Here is a 17,359-nt window from a genome sequence, read left to right as displayed (position 1 = left end):
CATAGATTCTTCGATTATTGAAACTCGTTACAATAATTCTCCTTTCAGTTCTCTTGTATAATTCTTGTAAGGAAACATCAAATGTTAACCGGGTTACAATGGTCCGTTTTTACTATATATTCCTAATCGCTCTGCAATATACCTCCTTCTCTTCGAAGATAAATCGAACAGCCATCCTACGTTCTGCGCATGCAGCGTGAATTCACAGTTATCCGACTATTTTGGATAAGTCGAGCTATACATGGACTATCCGGCCCATCCCTTTATATTAGACGGCCGCGCATTGTTCTATCGCCACTAGTAATTAGAGATAGTTGGTCTAAATGGTAATTTGCTTCCGATATACCTTTCCTCTCTCCGGCATGCGGTTTGCCAATTGTAAAAAAGCGGATCTTGCAGTTTGCATACTCGATTTATGGTTTCTATCAGTAACGAGAAAAAAGATTGCGAACTCAATCGTGCATTATCGAAAATTTATGTAAACGGTGATTACATTCTGGATATTACTACTTGTGAATATATACGGAGTATCCTTATTCGAAAATAACTCTATTAATTTAATATTAAATATCTTTTGTAATTGTAAATCACACATTAAAATTCCATTAAGGTCAAAGCTTAAATTACATAAAAAATAAAAAGATTATTTGTTTGCAATATAAAAGCTACTGGAACTGATCATATTTTCCGTATTTTAATCTGATCATATTTTCTATATGAATATACATTATTTTATAAAACATTTTTAATAGAATTTTTTATATTTGAAGCAATTTGCAATTTTAATAAAATAGAAAAATTTTTATATATTTAAGGCTAAACAAATTTATGGGGGAATGAAATAAAACATTTTTAATAAAGATTAATTTTTTAAGATTTAATTTGCATGATATTTAGGAATAAAACTCTTCGCTTAATACACCCGATGTTATGCGTGCCCCTGCAAACAAAGCGCGTAGAGCGCGAGGGCCAGATCCAATTACTGGAATTTACATAATTCCACGAATACAAGTCCATATTCTTGTGGGTTGCAGATTCGCAAAATCTATATTCCACAGCCGGCTTGTTTATCTTACGTGCGTCAGATATCATGACGAATATGGCGTCGAGGATTAAATACCTCCGTGAATTTCTGCGACTCCGGGCGTGATTGTTACTCAGTCGGATTAGATTCGCGGGTATTTGTCTACTTCGCGTGGAAATTATTTTATAAATAACATGTACGCATTTTGAATCTTCGTTTATTTTCGTTTTTGTATTACATCGTAAATTCTTATTTTATTTTTGTATTTCGTAATATATTTTTGGCAAAGTGAGTTTTAATTTGACCTGGTAAATAATTCAATTTGCGCTATTTTTATCTCGCAATTTTATCTTTCCTATATTCGTAAAAATGTAGTCACATACTAGCGAAAGATGCGTTCCCTTTTTGACGTTCTGTATACGAAGTGATATAGTCTATATACCATATATCAGTTAGGTATTTCATAGCTCTCATAAGCTTTTTCATAAGTTTCTCTATGACAATTTTTCCATTTGTCTTTATATATGGTTTTATAAATGTAAATATGTGTGACGGATGACTACTCTTTTCTATTTACATATATGTGGACATGGCAAGCATTTTAACATTTAATTAATGCAAGTAGGATAATAATTCTCCTAATGCTAAGAAATTTACGACAAAGTGCATATTTATTTAAAGAGATACGTATTTTACGTATAGTATATTTTTGTTTGAATCAATATTATACATATGATATTTTTTCAACATTTTAATCAGTCTTTTAACAATCACTTTTTTCGTATGTACTTTATTTGTTCGCATTTCTTTGATTGCTGCGTTGTCATATGACTTGCAATATAAGCACGATCGAAAGTACCGTCTGTAGAATTTCAGCGAGTCGTGCATACGTGTGCATCAGGTGTGCTGCATGTAACCGAGATTTCTGGCCCGCGTCCTTGCTCGACAGTTTGTCGATAGTTCGTTTTTACTGCCAGAATGATGAATTCCGAATTTACTGCTATATGAAATTGCGTCGAAGAGTTGTTGACGTTCCTATATAAATGTGTCGGTCTACGTACATCGCGTGTCAATAAAATCGTAATACATAACTGCATAATTGAAGATGGATTTTTTTTTTGGAAAAGCTTGGGGAATTTTTGAAAAATAATATATTAAAACGAATTAAAGAAAATCATATATAAATATTTTGTATTAAACACATATTTAACAAGCAATTTTATGTACACTGGGGCGCTTATTTAAATTTGTAAAACCACAGGTCTTCTTCTTTAAGGATATTTCGTTGTTATCGTCACCATAATATGTACGAAAGAGTGAGTCTAATTAAAGATATCATAGAACGTATTAAACGCTTCTATAAATTGATCATTTCTTCCCAATTTCTTCCTCTTTCTTTCTAGTTTGCTTTTAAGTAGCTGCTATGAAAGAAATAATTACTGTGACTTTGTCGACTTGTCTCGCGTTGCCATGGAACGAAGGAGACGGTGAAGTAACGACTCGCGTAGCTCACTTCGATAATTACCAAGCTTTAATTAGACGAACGCAGAGGGGTTCCCTTTAATTATTGCGTGCGAACTGTGTTCAGTGGTTCATGTAATAAACGACGAAAATAATAATATATCGACCATCCTTGTTTTTCGGCGACCTTCATCTTAGATTATATCTCGAATTAAACTCGACCAAGCCTATAATTTTAAATTAGTTCCTAAATGAAATTTGTATACATACTTATTATGTTTCACTTAACTTTAATAAAGCCCGCGTATATTGCCTGTAGACGTATGCTTACAACGTTCTTGGGTATCTGTGGACTATACGCGAACAAATATTTTGTACGCGGATAGTATCTGTTGTCTTTCGTTCGAATTGGACAACAGATAAAAGTTTACGTAAGACATATTCGCAAACAAATTCTCTTACGAAGTTTTCTTTATCAAACGATAAGTTTACTTTAATTGTGGAAAGCTAGCAGTATGTGAACGTTGTCAAATAAAACAGTTTCAAAATTTATTGAAAATATACGATGAGTAAGTATAAACAGAAAACACTGTCTATAGATAATTCATGGAGAGTGATTGCAGACGTCTATGAATTATTCACAGACAACGTATGCAGTTGTGCATTAGGTTTTAAGCAACGTAATCATTAAAATATTCTTCGATATATTATTGAAATTAGAATGGGTGTTGTTTATTTTAACTGTATTATTAATTTATTTCTCAAGATCAATGTGCTTTTAATAATTCGAGCTGTGTTACTATTGCTTTTGCAAGAAAAGATAACATTTCATATTTAGTGTACGAGGTGTAATTGCAGTTATTGCGCCAATGTCGTCGTCGTGCTCGTCTCCTGAGAACAGAATCAACTTGGCACACGCCGAGGAAAACGCGTTCCCCTTTCTTAATAAAAGTCTCGGGGCTCTCGGGTGGGCCATGGGGCTTGATAAACACAGCCCTCTCACGACCATGACGAGCTCGTTCGTTCGCCTTGTGCTCATGAAAATCGAGCACGGCGGCATCTCGTAAAGGAGATACGGCGTTATAATTCATGAAGCGTGACGTGCAACCGGATGAACCATAAAGCCGGGATGAACGGCCATACTTGGCATAGTTCCGTTGTCATTTGCGAAGGTAGATGACGTGCCCATTGCCGTGTTATTACCATCCGAGAAATTTCCTTTCCCTTCCCTTCTCTCTCTTCTTCTCTCGCCTGCCTCGCGCTTTTCATTTGATCTTCTCTCTCTCTTCCGGATCTAGATCTTTTTTTAGATTTATAACTTCTCGAAACAAAAGTATGCATAGATGAAACTAGATGCGTGGTCCGATTTTTCATGCAATTGTGTGTGTATGTGTTTATATTATAAAGCATAACTTAAGAAGTCTCACTGAAACGGTGAGTTTTGGTGCATGAGTATTGCGCGCGAAATATATTTATGCTAGCTGCAGGTAATACAAAATCAGGCATTTTACAATAAGCCGGCATAACGAGAGTTTTTTATAGTTTTATAATTAAAACATTAATTTTATTATAAAGTGAAAGGGTGAGCACACACAACCCATATATATTGTGTGTATGTGTATACTTTTTAATATTAATGTCGAAAAAAGGGCGAGAAAGCCCTAAAACTCTTTTTATGCTGGCTTATTGTAAAATGTCTGAGCATTTTATAAAATGCCTGATTTTGTATTACGCCTGCAACATATATATAACGCACCATGTATTAATATCGCTAATTGACCAAGCCGCGCTGTTTTTCATCATTTCTCATTTTTTATATAGCATTGAATGGATGGATGTAGTATATTTGATTCGTTTTTTATAGACCTTATCTATTCGCACGAATGTAAATATCGAATTCTTAAAAAATCATATTTAATTAAGATAGAGCATACAAATATCGCTATCATACTGTACGAATATTTTTCATGCATGACAGATGCTTTGGGACTTTAGCGAAAAAACATTTGGCCGTTTTAACTGTTCTACATATCTTCGTGAACGCGTGAGAATGCATGTCCTAAAAAAAAAAAAAATAGTTTTTGTGAACAAATACACATATGTAACCAATGTTATCTGGAAATTGAAGTGTCATTTTGCTTTATGTTCTTCTAAATTCTACCGCGACAAGTATACGCCCTTCTATCTTCTGTATCAAATTTCATTATTCTCTTAAAAGATTTTGTCATATTGACGTGGCTAAAAATTTGAGAGATAACAATAGAGATATAAAATTAAAAATTACAATTATTGCATGTTTCTTAAAAAAAAATTTTTAAAGTGAAATGCAGGTTTTAATAAGATCGTGTGAAGTAAATTAATTTAGTATTTAATATTTATATTATTCCGTAAAATTAGCCGTAATATTTTTATGGCAGAAATATTTTTAATACAATGAAAGCATCGATAGAGAATAATTTACTGTGCTTATATGAATTGTGAAATAGGAATCGAGCGAATCCAAAAGCGTATTATCATCCCATCGGACATTTATGTGCTTGTTTATTATTTCTAAAGAGATATTCACTTTCTAGCAAAAAAGGATTCAAGTTGTTTGATGGATAAAAATCCATCTTGCAGGAATTCCAGCTGTTTCTGCGATGTACGGCGATGCGAATCAACAAGTGCATAGACGGCTACCACGATAATGCTAATTGCATAAACGATGAGCACATTAGTATCTTTATTGTTTGTTAATTCATAACTGTTCTCCGTGGATCTACATATATAAATATTTAGTTGGTTTTTTCATGTATTAAAACGTTTTTTACTGCAAAGATTTATTTCAATAGATATATTACAACAATTGTCAACTTAATTTATTGCAAATGATTCGCGCGTACAGTATCTTTGCATTTAATCTATGTAAATACGGTGACGATCGTATAGTTGTAATGCGAAACGAGAATACTTTCCACATCGCAGAAAGGAAAAGATAAAGATCGGAAAAGAGCAAAGAAGCTATTGCATCAGCGGCCGTTGCTATGAAACCGATGCAATTGTCGTTATTTGTTCTCGACTTGTACTCACCGGTGCACGAGATTCTCGAGTCGTTTCACCTTCCGAATGGCTTTGCACTCTCGTTACCTCGGTGAAGGGGTAAAGGGTATGGTGTTTATGATGGCCAACGGGAAGAGGAAATGACGGAAATAGGATAGATACGATCCTGGTGCGTGGGAAAGATATATAGCGCATAGATGAGAGATTTTCGTTCGCAAGATGCAATATATATTATATTGGCGTCGCTGCTTTCTAATACCGTATATCATATACGTGAAAAATAAGCAATACCAAGCGAAAAAATTCTTATCTGGGAGATTTGACAAGTTTGAAAAGTTGTCACATTTATAATCAAGAATCTTGTATAATAATAAAATTGTAACGACTGAAACATTGCACTTATTCGCATATCTTGTTTAGTTGTTTAATTCAGTCAAATTAAAGTTAAAAAAAATTCCGATATATATTATTTATATAAATGTGCACTTTTATTTATTGATCCAGACGTTCGAATAATTGGTGCAAAGTTGTTGCTTTATTGCAACTTTACTTTTTTCCCTTTGTTCGCGGATTAAATATTTCCACTCTCTCCATTCTGCTTTTATTCTTACACAACTTGGTCCCATTTTCAATTTCTCGTATCACTGATCACGCGTCGCGAGCTTTTGAATTTTATATCGAAATTATAGGGAAATCATAACATGATTTCTTTAAAACCGGAATTAGATGCGTGGAATGTGTAATATCGATAATATATAGTTTACTATAATTAATGCACATTGACAAATGTTTAATTAATGAAACATGTGAAAATAATACTTTCAGATGGAGGTACAGATTATGAACAATTCATTTAATTACATACATCCGATTTACGGTGCGTCACAAATATGATTAATCAATTAACGGCATATAGAAGTGTGCCGATGATAGCGATAATGAAAGAAATAGCTAATGACGCAACAACACAATATGACAGCAAAATATTTGATATACCATGAAACGGAAATGCGCCTTTTAATTGATTAAATGTTGTGAATGATATTATATATACATATCGTATATATATCTTACGTATATATTATATCATACACGATAAAATTATATACATATATTGTTTATGAAAAGTAATTTACTAATTTTCTAATCTGTTTATCTTTTGCCTGTTTTTAGAAGCTCATCGAGCTCTGGAGCTCCTCGAGGATTATCACGCTAAATTAACGAGGCCGCAAGATAAGCAACTGCGATTAGCGATCGAGCGCGTCATACGTATTTTCAAGAGCAGACTCTTTCAGGCGTTGCTAGGTAAGTGAAGCATTTTATCGTTTATTGAAATTTTTATATAAATTAAATTTGAAATACAAACACTGATGGCCATATTAAACAATTTCTCTGTCGATGAATTGCAAACAACCATCACGTAATTAAAAAAGTACGAGCGTTTAGTGATTAAATAAATACGTAAATCGATACTTTCAATAATGCCCTATTACCTCGTACTGGCTGATCGATGATAAAAATCGATTCTATCGAGACGAACAGCGTATATCGCTTTTTATGAGGATCTCACTCATAATCCGATTTCAGGAGGCTCATAATTCGAACTGATTCATGAAACGATCGTCACAGGCGATAACGCCGATCGTTTTCGGCTCGAAATAACGGCCAATTACCGCGAGTATTTGAAGACGCGTTTTTACGATAATTGCTAGTTATTTCGCAATTTCCTTTGGTTGTTTCGAGATAGTGTGCAGCTGCGTGCTAAAATCATCTTGATATAATTACTACATTTAATTTGAAAATGTATCTCTAAGTGAATTATATACATTATATCTTTTTTTCTCTTGTTGATGAGCTGTCAATTACATTCGCTATAGTGAAAAAGTGGAATACGCGATGTCTAAAAAAAAAATTAAAATTATTTACTTATATTTCAATCGCGTGTAATGAATGAATATCCAGTTCATAAAAAGCAATTTCTGCTATATCTAGAAAAGAATTTGCAGAAATATTTTATCTCTTTAATCTTCAGCTCTGAGAACTTTATAAAAAAGTGATGTAAACATCAAAACATCGGATTTAATTGGAAAACAAATTAACTTCAGCGCGCACATTGAATGTTTTGTGAAATACCGACATATTTGAAAGTTCATTCTGATGGAGCGGGAAAAAAGATGAACGGAGGAAAAGGATCAAGGCTTCAACTTGTCATTATTTATTAAAACTGTGCATGTCGATCCTCGCAGATTTTTCGCGTTATTGTTACGTGGGATAAAGCGATGACGATTTATTCCTCTTTCATTCTTGTCACAACCAATATTTCTTTTATTCTATCTTTAAACTATCATTCCATTTGCTCTCGAAGAATCTCGCAAGAGAATATCGCAATATCACCGGGCGTATTATAATCAATTTCCACATAGAAGCAAAGTTGGTACAGCGCATTGATGCTCGGACAGCTCGCTCACGCGTCAAATCGATTCGCACCAAAAGTCGTCCCTTTCATTTCCGTCACGTCCATCATACAGTTGTACTCGTTACTTTGTTTCAAACTCGCCATCCGACCGAGCGGCTTCCGTATCGGAGATTAGTCAAATGTATCTCTGTAGTTGTGTGTGCGGCCGATGCACCCCTACATAATGCACCACGTCGCAGCCGATGTGTTGCCAGCCGATAAACTATGTGGACTCCGGTCCGCGGCTCGTGTTCTATCAGCTTTTGGGACAATGGCCTCAAGATTATACGCCCTACCGAGACTGTCAAGTGACGGATACGACGTGACGAAGTTGCCGCCCGCTGGCCGCGAAATTAGCCGGGAGATTAACGTGTAACCGGTTCCGTCCAACTATAATACGTCATACCGCAATCCACGGTCGTGTCATTGTTTTTCGCTCGATTAGTCGAACATAATGGCTGAGAATCTCTTAATGCCTTTTGCGAAGTTGAGATGCCTATTTAACAACATTTGTTCGAAATGTGTCGTATCTTATATCATGAAAAATGTTTCGCAATTTGCAGATAAATTTACTTTTTTTTTTAAAATATTTTAACATTGAATTTTTTAACATTGAATTTTGTTTGGTCTTGTTAAATACATTTGAAAAAATATTCGTAAATAAAGTTAGCGGTAAGAACATACAAGGCAAATAAAAAAAAAAATGATCGAAAAGAATTTTTGAAAAATAGTTCTCCTTCAATTATTTCTTCAATTTATTTTATTGCTATTTTTTCCATCACTTTTCTACTAATTTTTCTGATACATATAGATACTACAGAGATGGAATTAATATAAAAAAACAGTATTTAATGTTTAATTCTGAAAAGAGAGATTTCATGTCTTCATGTCACATATATTGTATATAGAAATATATAGAGAAATAAATTCCATCAACGCAGCTGAGCTTTTCACACGTTTTTATTCTCGTCACACGCGGTTTTTTTGTATTCTGAGATATCGGATAAATTCTGAACGGAATACGCGATGATTTTCGAATATTCGAATGGAAGAAAATTGACTCGAGTATTGCCAGTCGAGATCTCGTGAAATGGTTGATCTCTCTCACTGTGTGTCCAGGAGTTTGCCAGTCTGGAAAAGTTTTTTGGAGTAGCCCGGAGCGCCAACGGGTGTCGGTAGATAAAGTGCACTTGGTGTACACCCGGGGCCACTCGAACATTCGAGCCCCACTGCGAACACAGACACTCGCAAATTTAAATTTGATCGGAAATCTCCTGAGTGCCTGGGCTTATTGATCAAAGAAAACGCGACTTATACGCAAAGTTTCGCACAGATGTGCGAAGATGCGCGTCGTTTTTATTTAAACGAAAAGGCAATTCAGAATGTTGCCGTTTGTTAAAAAAAAAATATTTTTTACTAAAAGGTAATTTATTAAGAGAAAAGACGTCGCGATAAATTTACAACATATTTACAATTTTTATAACATACTTATAATTTTTTTTATAATCTTATTTTGAATTTTAATTTTTGATTATAATTTTCAAAGCTTTTAAAAAATTTTTCTGTCAATATCGAAGAACAAAATAAAAATGGCGAAAAAGAAATATCCAGAGATCTTTTTCGCGGATGAGTTGTTCGAATTAAAGATCGTCTGTGTCTTTTGATAGGATTAAATTACGATGTGCTGTACAAGCGATTGCAATTGCATCATCGTTATTAAACGATACGAACAAAACGTCTTAAGGATTTCATCGATTTAACGAGATAATATTTATCCGAGCGCATTATTTCGAACATTTATTTCGTTTATCACGTTATTTGTTTCGATTTGCTGTACAGAATCTAGTCGTGATGCAAGTAATATATCTTTTCTTCGTTACATATCTCTAATAGATATTAAAGTGGATAACGACTTTCATGTCTATCGCTAGTCGCGAATCATCAATTGGAAGACTTTATTTTGAGAACGCTGTGTGTCTGTATATGTGTGTATGAGAAAGAGAGAATGAGTGAATGAGAGAGATTAATTGATTGATTGACAGATTATATATATATAAGAGTGAGACAGAGAAAGATGTGTGTGTTTTGTATGTGATTCTTAGTTATTATACATATATATGTAAATTGAAATTACAGAATAGAATAAAATTTTATATTGGTAGCTTCCAGCGATTTTTTAATATCGGACCATCAATTGGAAATCGCGAGATATATATATCCGCAAGAATCCTTATATGTACCATCGGACACTCTCTGTCAATTTGAGCGACGTTGAGCCGCGAGCTCCCGAAACTAATTTCGAGTTTCGTAGCGCGTTGTAACTTCGTTATGTACTTGGAACTACCTTTATGACATGTAATCCTGTGACTACCAGCCGCGAAATTCGAGATGCGATGTACGATGTAACATCGACGGATTATTCTTTCATTTATCTTTCAAAAATTAATCGAAAAAGACTTTTCGAGCTCGCGTTTTTTGCTTTATCCGTATTCCATGTTATCATTTTAGTTTTTTACCTCCTAGATTGAAATTACGTAATCTATGCGATTCACTTTGATCGGGAAAAAGGAACGATAATCTCGATCTCTTGCTTTTCGCCTTTTTATTCCTATTTTTATCGACGGATTATTCTTTCATTTATCTTTCAAAAATTAATCGAGAAAGACTTTTCGAGCTCGCGTTTTTTGCTTTATCCATATTCCATGTTATCATTTTAGTTTTTTACTGATAGATTGAAATTACGTAATCTATGCGATTCACTTCGATTGGGAAAAAGGAACGTTAGTCTCGATCTCTTGCTTTTCGCCTTTTTATTTTCCATATTTCAAATTCGCAATTTGTTGTTCACGATCAGCATTTATCTAACGTTTTTCTAAGCTAAATTTCATATCTTAAGTCAATCGATGTCGCGATCTTTTTTAGCATCGCTTGACTTTGTGAGAAAATATTTATTATCAAATTGCACCATCGTAAATTATACCATTTGAATCTTGTCGAATCGATTTTCCGCGATTCATATTGATCTTGATATAAAATGTCAAGCATGCTGGGTGAGGTATAACAGGTATATACATTTTGCAACAAGTGGAAGAGTCAAGTCTCTGGATGATAAATTTGAAATGCATGGAAAATGGAAGAGAAACGCGGCCGGCTATTCCGAAATATGTACTGGCGTACGAGCGGGCGAGATAACCGAAATTTGTCAACCGGCCATGCCTTGTGTCCGGTGCATCCGCGGATTTGTATTATAATATATTGCACTTAGTCATTCGCGCGTGTTGCGGTTGTGCGTTCTGGTCACGCGTAATAGGTCGTGGCGAAGTGTGCCGTGTGAACGTGTGCCCGGCAAAACGTACGCGTACAAAACGTGTCCAACAGGTAAACGCGCGTGCACCGACACGAGCTCCCGATGCATCCGTGCATTTCGTGGACGTTTAATCGCAATCTATCCGACAGTGCAGGATGCACTTGTGAATTTTGCACTATTTCCAGAGTGACGATGCGCGTTGGATCACTCTTCGAAATACGCTTTTGAATATAAAATCTTTCAGCGAGGATCACGAATGCACACACAAATCTGACAATTTTTATTTTATTCTCAAACACAGATGTGTCTAAAGTCATACTAACACAGACTATGACATCTCTACAGATTTCTGACTTTTGAGGTATTTATTCTTCTTCCCATGTGCATGTTACAAGCTTCATCTACATACATCTACATAAATCTACATACATCTGTTTCTTATCATTCTTTCTAAGAATGATTCAATTTTCTAAGTTCTTTCTGAGTGATTTAATTTTCTTAGTCAGGCGTGACTTAGTTTTAAATGCTTACTAAAGTTTTACGAGTAATTTATGAAAAGTATACCTTTAATTGCATTTCCGACAATCGCTCGACAACGAAGATAAAAGTTCGTCCCGATAGCGTGAAAAATAAGATCAGAATTTCTCTCGGATTTGTTTTTTGAAAGTATGAAAAATCCCAGGAAATCGCATTAAAATTATTTCTATTCATAGAGGATAACAAAAGCATTAGCGCGCGGTATTTCTAATTCATTGAGCGGTTTGCTGACCGTTGAGGGCGATATAAACTTCGTTCTCTTCTCTTCGAGTAAGAGGATGACTCGCGGCGACTTGGTTTACCTTAAACTTCCGAGTGGCTGCCGAGCGAACGTAGAATATTATATTCACGATCGAGTGCACAATTTCCTTTCCTCCCCCGCGCATTATTACCACCCACATTCTCTGTTTTTCTTTTCATGAAGTAAACTCTAGTTTTCTTGGATACAAGATATAGATTCCACTATTCCACTATATATAGTTCACTCGAGGGAACGTCAGCGTGCATTCTGCCGAGATATTTTGCTATCAGCACGAGAACTAAAACATTATCATGGCTTTTATTTTTCCGCTTATAGCGAAATGCGTCGACGCAACGATCGTCCGTGATGATTTCTTGATTTAAAATATAATAACGCGGAAATGCAACATTATATTTCATGGACTTTTATTTAAATTTTTTACATCATTTATATATAATTGCTTATAATTGCTACTTTGCGTTGTGTATATGCATGCAAATCGGAAAAACATTTATCAATGTGCGCAAACGCGTCATTAATAATGCGCGTTCGATAATACATATTATCTGATTCGTATGACAAACATAGTAGCATTATTTTCCACGACAATTTAATTATTTCTTTGCGCATTATATGGAAAATCGGTTTTACTTTGAGTATCAATAGATGTGGCAGTAATCGAGAAAATTGCATTTCCATCTAGCTAAACGATCTGTTGAACAGAACATTCTTTGTAGCATGTAGCATATAATGAGAAACGATGAAATGAATAAAAGAATGAGAGATTTTTACTCCAACGCTTTAAATTTCACAATTTATGTGGGTGTTAAATATCTTCTCGCGCGAAATATGCATCGCAGATGAATCTTAAAGTGGATCTTAATAGCTGAGTTGTCAATTCTATTTTTTTCTCAAGAGAAAAAAGAAGTCTGCATCTACATACACATTTTAGCACAATAAGAATTAAAATTTTAAAGGAGATTATTGCTGAAACATTTAAATTTTAATGACAGTTACGCCGCTTTTTCTGCTCGTTTTTACGACCATTATGTCGGAAACTTCTCTCTTTCTTTGCTTTTATATCGCGAGGTTATATGCCAGAAATGTCATCATTTTTCACTGCTCGATTCTTACAATCAGTTCACGTTTCTAATATTTCTTTCGAAAAAGCATAAAAATTATTTCTTTTATTTGTTTTTCTTTCAATAAAATTCGCACTATTTCAGCACGATGATTACATTCCGACACAAAATAGTCATGGAATAATTAAATCTTTATATTAAGATCTTTTTTATATTAAATTGAAATTTACTTAAAAAAATCGTGATTAGAAAATTATATATAGAAATCTTTGTATGTGATTGGTTATTTGTAATTGTTTCTTATTACATTTAAGAATTCTTACATTATTTTTTTTTTAAATTGTATGTATGTATATTTTAAAAACTATATGAATTTCGCTTTTTATGGACAATAATTGGTGCATTGATATTATTTATAAATAAAAATACTTTATTGACCGTATATATCTATTTCAATATTTTCATTGATATTGTATATATAGCGTGATATTTTATTATATGCTTTGAAATACAGTGCCTTTCCAAGAAAGTTATAGTTCACATAATTCGCTATATATGTAATTCATATTCATCTAACAATAAGAGATAACTTTACACAACGGTATAACTACTTTTCTTATCTATTTCCACGATATTTTCCATCGTACTCTATTTTTCTTCGAACTGCAATTCTCTTTCTCTTATCTTGTTGAACAAATTCGGTTAAATAAACTCAGTTTCTATTCATTGTCCGTGAAATGAGAATTGTAGACACAGTGTGCAAAAATTAGAAATAGAGTAACAGTAATGTCGAAAAAATTGGGAGAAACATGAAATTTCGAATCCAATTTGTACAACAATTTTATTACCGGAATTTGTGCGTAATGATAAGCTACGTTTAAGCTCCAAATGTGGTATGTCAATTTGTCTGTTAAAATGTACCTCCATCGCTAATGTTGTCGGAGCATTACAGACTAGGAAACTCCTTCATCCGGTGACAGAGGATCGTTAGCATTGAATTCCTTCACTGGTGGTGGTATTGCCATTGACTCGCGCGTGGCTGTCGATTTGAAATTCAATCCACGACTCGACGCTGTTGTAAGATCATTAACCGAACGTTGTGAACATTGTCCTTACAGTCGTTGCTGCAGCTATTTGCAGAACGTAGATCGGCTCTTTTGCGAAATTCGTGTCGCGCACACGCGGAGTCACCAATTTAATACGATAATTTTGTATAGTGAGAGTATTCGTCAAAACGCGAAGACTCGGTAGACAATTCCCTGAATTGATGATGGAAAAATTGACGTAAGCTCGCGTCCTCGTACAAACATACTCGTATCTGTGTGTATGTAAAAAGAAAATATAAAATTTCACGCGAATAAGTAAAATTACACAATAAATAATAGAAATATTATATATATTGTGTAATTTTACATTTATTTTTTATATAATTTTACAAATAATTTTTTTTTCAATGTTTCACAATCAGTTCTTTGAATCCGCACTCCCGAAATAATACAAAATTATTTGCATGTCTTCCTTATTTTTTTTTCGCGAACAGGTATAATAGCTTAATTTTCTTGAGATAAATAATATCATTTTCAATGCGTTATTAAAATAGCGAATAAAACTTACTTATGTATCATAAAATATTCTTAATTACGCGTTACATGCGTTTAACATTCTTCCTCTCTCTTTCAGATTCTAAAATAAAAATATATTAGAAAATAACTCACAAAAACTTTTTTTAAAAACGAGATCTTCAAAACCAACAGCGATAAAACGAGCAAATTTTATTTATATTTTAATCAATCTTTATTATTTCACCATCTTTTGGATCGCGTGCTTACGTAATTTTAAATAAAACTGTACTTTTTTCTTTTTATATGTTTAACAAAAATTAATGTTTTGCTAATGCTCAATAAAATCTCAAATCCTACAGTAGAGCGATCTTAAAATATTATCGTGAGAATTTATGATCTTTCACTTTCGATACGTTATTTATTCTTGATATAACTTGCACATCATACTTCATCGAACGATGTTAATTAATCATTATATTAGCAAGAGAAACATTACGCGAACAGTTAATATTTTATCGTATTTATTCTAGATCCGTATTTTCGCTTTCTATAGCTGAGGAAAGAACATACAGGAAAGGTTGTGGAAAGGTTCGTTCCTAGAATTCTTAGAATTAGCTCGACGCGAGGATACGCGAAAGATAAGCGCACATACCTTCTCTTTTCAATACATAAGTACGCGATATAAACATGTTTTCCTTGTCGAAGGATGTGTGCCTAGTTTGGAGGAGCGTACTGGTGGGGATAAACAGAGAGAGAGAGAGAGAGAGAGAGTGAGAAAGAGAGTGAGAGAAGAGTGGGAAGGGAGAAAGAGAGAGATATCCTCACTGGACGATTCCCGGGATTCGATGGAGGGGTGAACGTGAGCTTGCGCCGATATAGACCAATCATCTTACGAGCGATGATCAGTCTATCGAGATCAGTTTATCGAGCGAGTGTGCGTCGCGATCGATCTACCGAGTGCTCGCTCCCGAGATATTTCTTTTGTTCGTGGACAACTATTCGAATATATACGGCCTAATGAATATTCTGCGTGTGAAATTTGAGTTTAATTTCGCAGATATAACAATTGTCTTTCGCGATCGACGGAAAATATCGTGTCATCGAGAATCGGATAAAAGATTTGGTAAGCAGTTGGCAGGCTTGTAAATGATTCGCATCTTCGGTTAACAATCTCTTTACAAATTCTTTCTCGCGTATTCATGAGAGACGGGAATATAGAATAAAATTTTATTATTGAAATATGGAATACCAGATATGTCGATTTTATGTCGCGTAATTATGGAAATTTAGAATTTAATAACATTGATATTTGATATCGGATGAGAGTGAGAAGGAAGGAAGGGAAAAGGGAGAGAGAGAGAGAAAATAGATGGATCGCGATCGCGCGGTTATTTAGACGCTTTTATTTGAAGGACACGTCTATTCGGAGAAATGTACTGGAAAGAAAAACACCGGAGCTCGCCGGACGACTCGGTAAAGGAGGAAAAAAAAACATAAGAGGGCTCGTACCGCGTAAACACAATTGTTATTGTACTGCCGTATTACGTAGGTCGCGGTATCAAGGTGCGCGCTCCCGAGATATTTCGTTCGTGTATAGAAAATTGCGCGTACGCACAGACAAAATATTTGATATTAACTAGCAATTATTTTTCGATCGATAGTAGATTTTGATAGTATAGGGATCGTGATTTGAATACATCGCTGTATCAATGACGAGGAATTTGATAAACAGTTGGCAGGCTTGCGAGCCGCTTTTTTCTCCCGCATTCTTTAATCGCACCATATTAACCGTCGCAAAAAATACATGAGACATAAGAGTGTGAAATACAATTTTATGTTTAAAATGTCGACCATTTATCTCGATTACGTCGTAATTGCGGAACTTTTGAATTTAATAGAATTAATAATTTTGATCGCGAACGATATGGATGAATCTCGGAATTAATGCAATATATGGCGTGCGTGCGTGCGATCTAGACGTCTTCATGATTCGTGATCGCAGCCCTGGTGATTGGCATGTAAACCCCTAGAGTGCCTACGTCACATTTCCGTTAGTCGTCGAATGGTAACCGTCGCGAGTAGTTGAACTTATGGAATGTCGATCGAGGCATCAGACGATTATCGTGATTACGTTGAGATTAAGTGTGTCTCATAATTGATATAATGATCTTTAATCGATGCGTGTGTGAATCGCGATTATCAGACGCTGCGTCGAGATCGCGGTTAGCTTCGTCGAGCGTTTTTCTTCGAACATTTTGGCGTGCGAATCCATCCGTATGTCCGAGCATCCGTTAATCATCGAATCGTAATCGTCGAGTAGCATTTACGCGTCCGTCGATCATCGCATTGGCAATTGTGTATATAATTGCGAATTTCGGGAGTGTCGAAAAAAAAATATCGAGGAAAAATATATCGCGATCGCGTCGTGTTCTAATATCGCGAATGTGATGGTGAATAATGTGTTATGCAACAGATGGAATACAACAAATGGAATACAACGAGTGGATCGTCGTCAGGAGTACCGGATAAAAGTAACGGACGATTATTGTTATGGTTACGCAAGTGTGCAAATGCTGCGAATATATATATATATATCGGTAATCGATATTCGATTGAAAGTATATCGCCGCGTGAATATCGGGAGAAAGTAT

General features: G+C 34.7%; 1 protein-coding gene across 13 annotated transcripts in view; it reads left to right on the top strand.

Annotated features, from left to right (window-relative positions):
• The window catches only part of LOC115246207 (disks large 1 tumor suppressor protein), a 496,657-nt gene that overhangs the window by 60,606 nt on the left and 418,692 nt on the right, over positions 1–17,359 (top strand). For all 13 annotated transcript variants that reach the window (XM_029824882.1, XM_029824884.1, XM_029824886.1 and 10 more), the window contains one exon: positions 6,698–6,829. In XM_029824882.1, coding sequence (XP_029680742.1) covers positions 6,698–6,829 — 132 coding nt within the window. The remainder of the gene's footprint in view (positions 1–6,697; positions 6,830–17,359) is intronic.

The sequence above is a fragment of the Formica exsecta genome, unplaced genomic scaffold (assembly GCF_003651465.1).
Source record: "Formica exsecta isolate Colony F162 unplaced genomic scaffold, ASM365146v1 scaffold140, whole genome shotgun sequence".
Classification (NCBI taxonomy): domain Eukaryota; kingdom Metazoa; phylum Arthropoda; class Insecta; order Hymenoptera; family Formicidae; genus Formica; species Formica exsecta.
The sequence above is the reverse complement of the archived record's forward strand: the minus strand, read 5'-3'. Positions and strand labels throughout refer to the sequence as shown.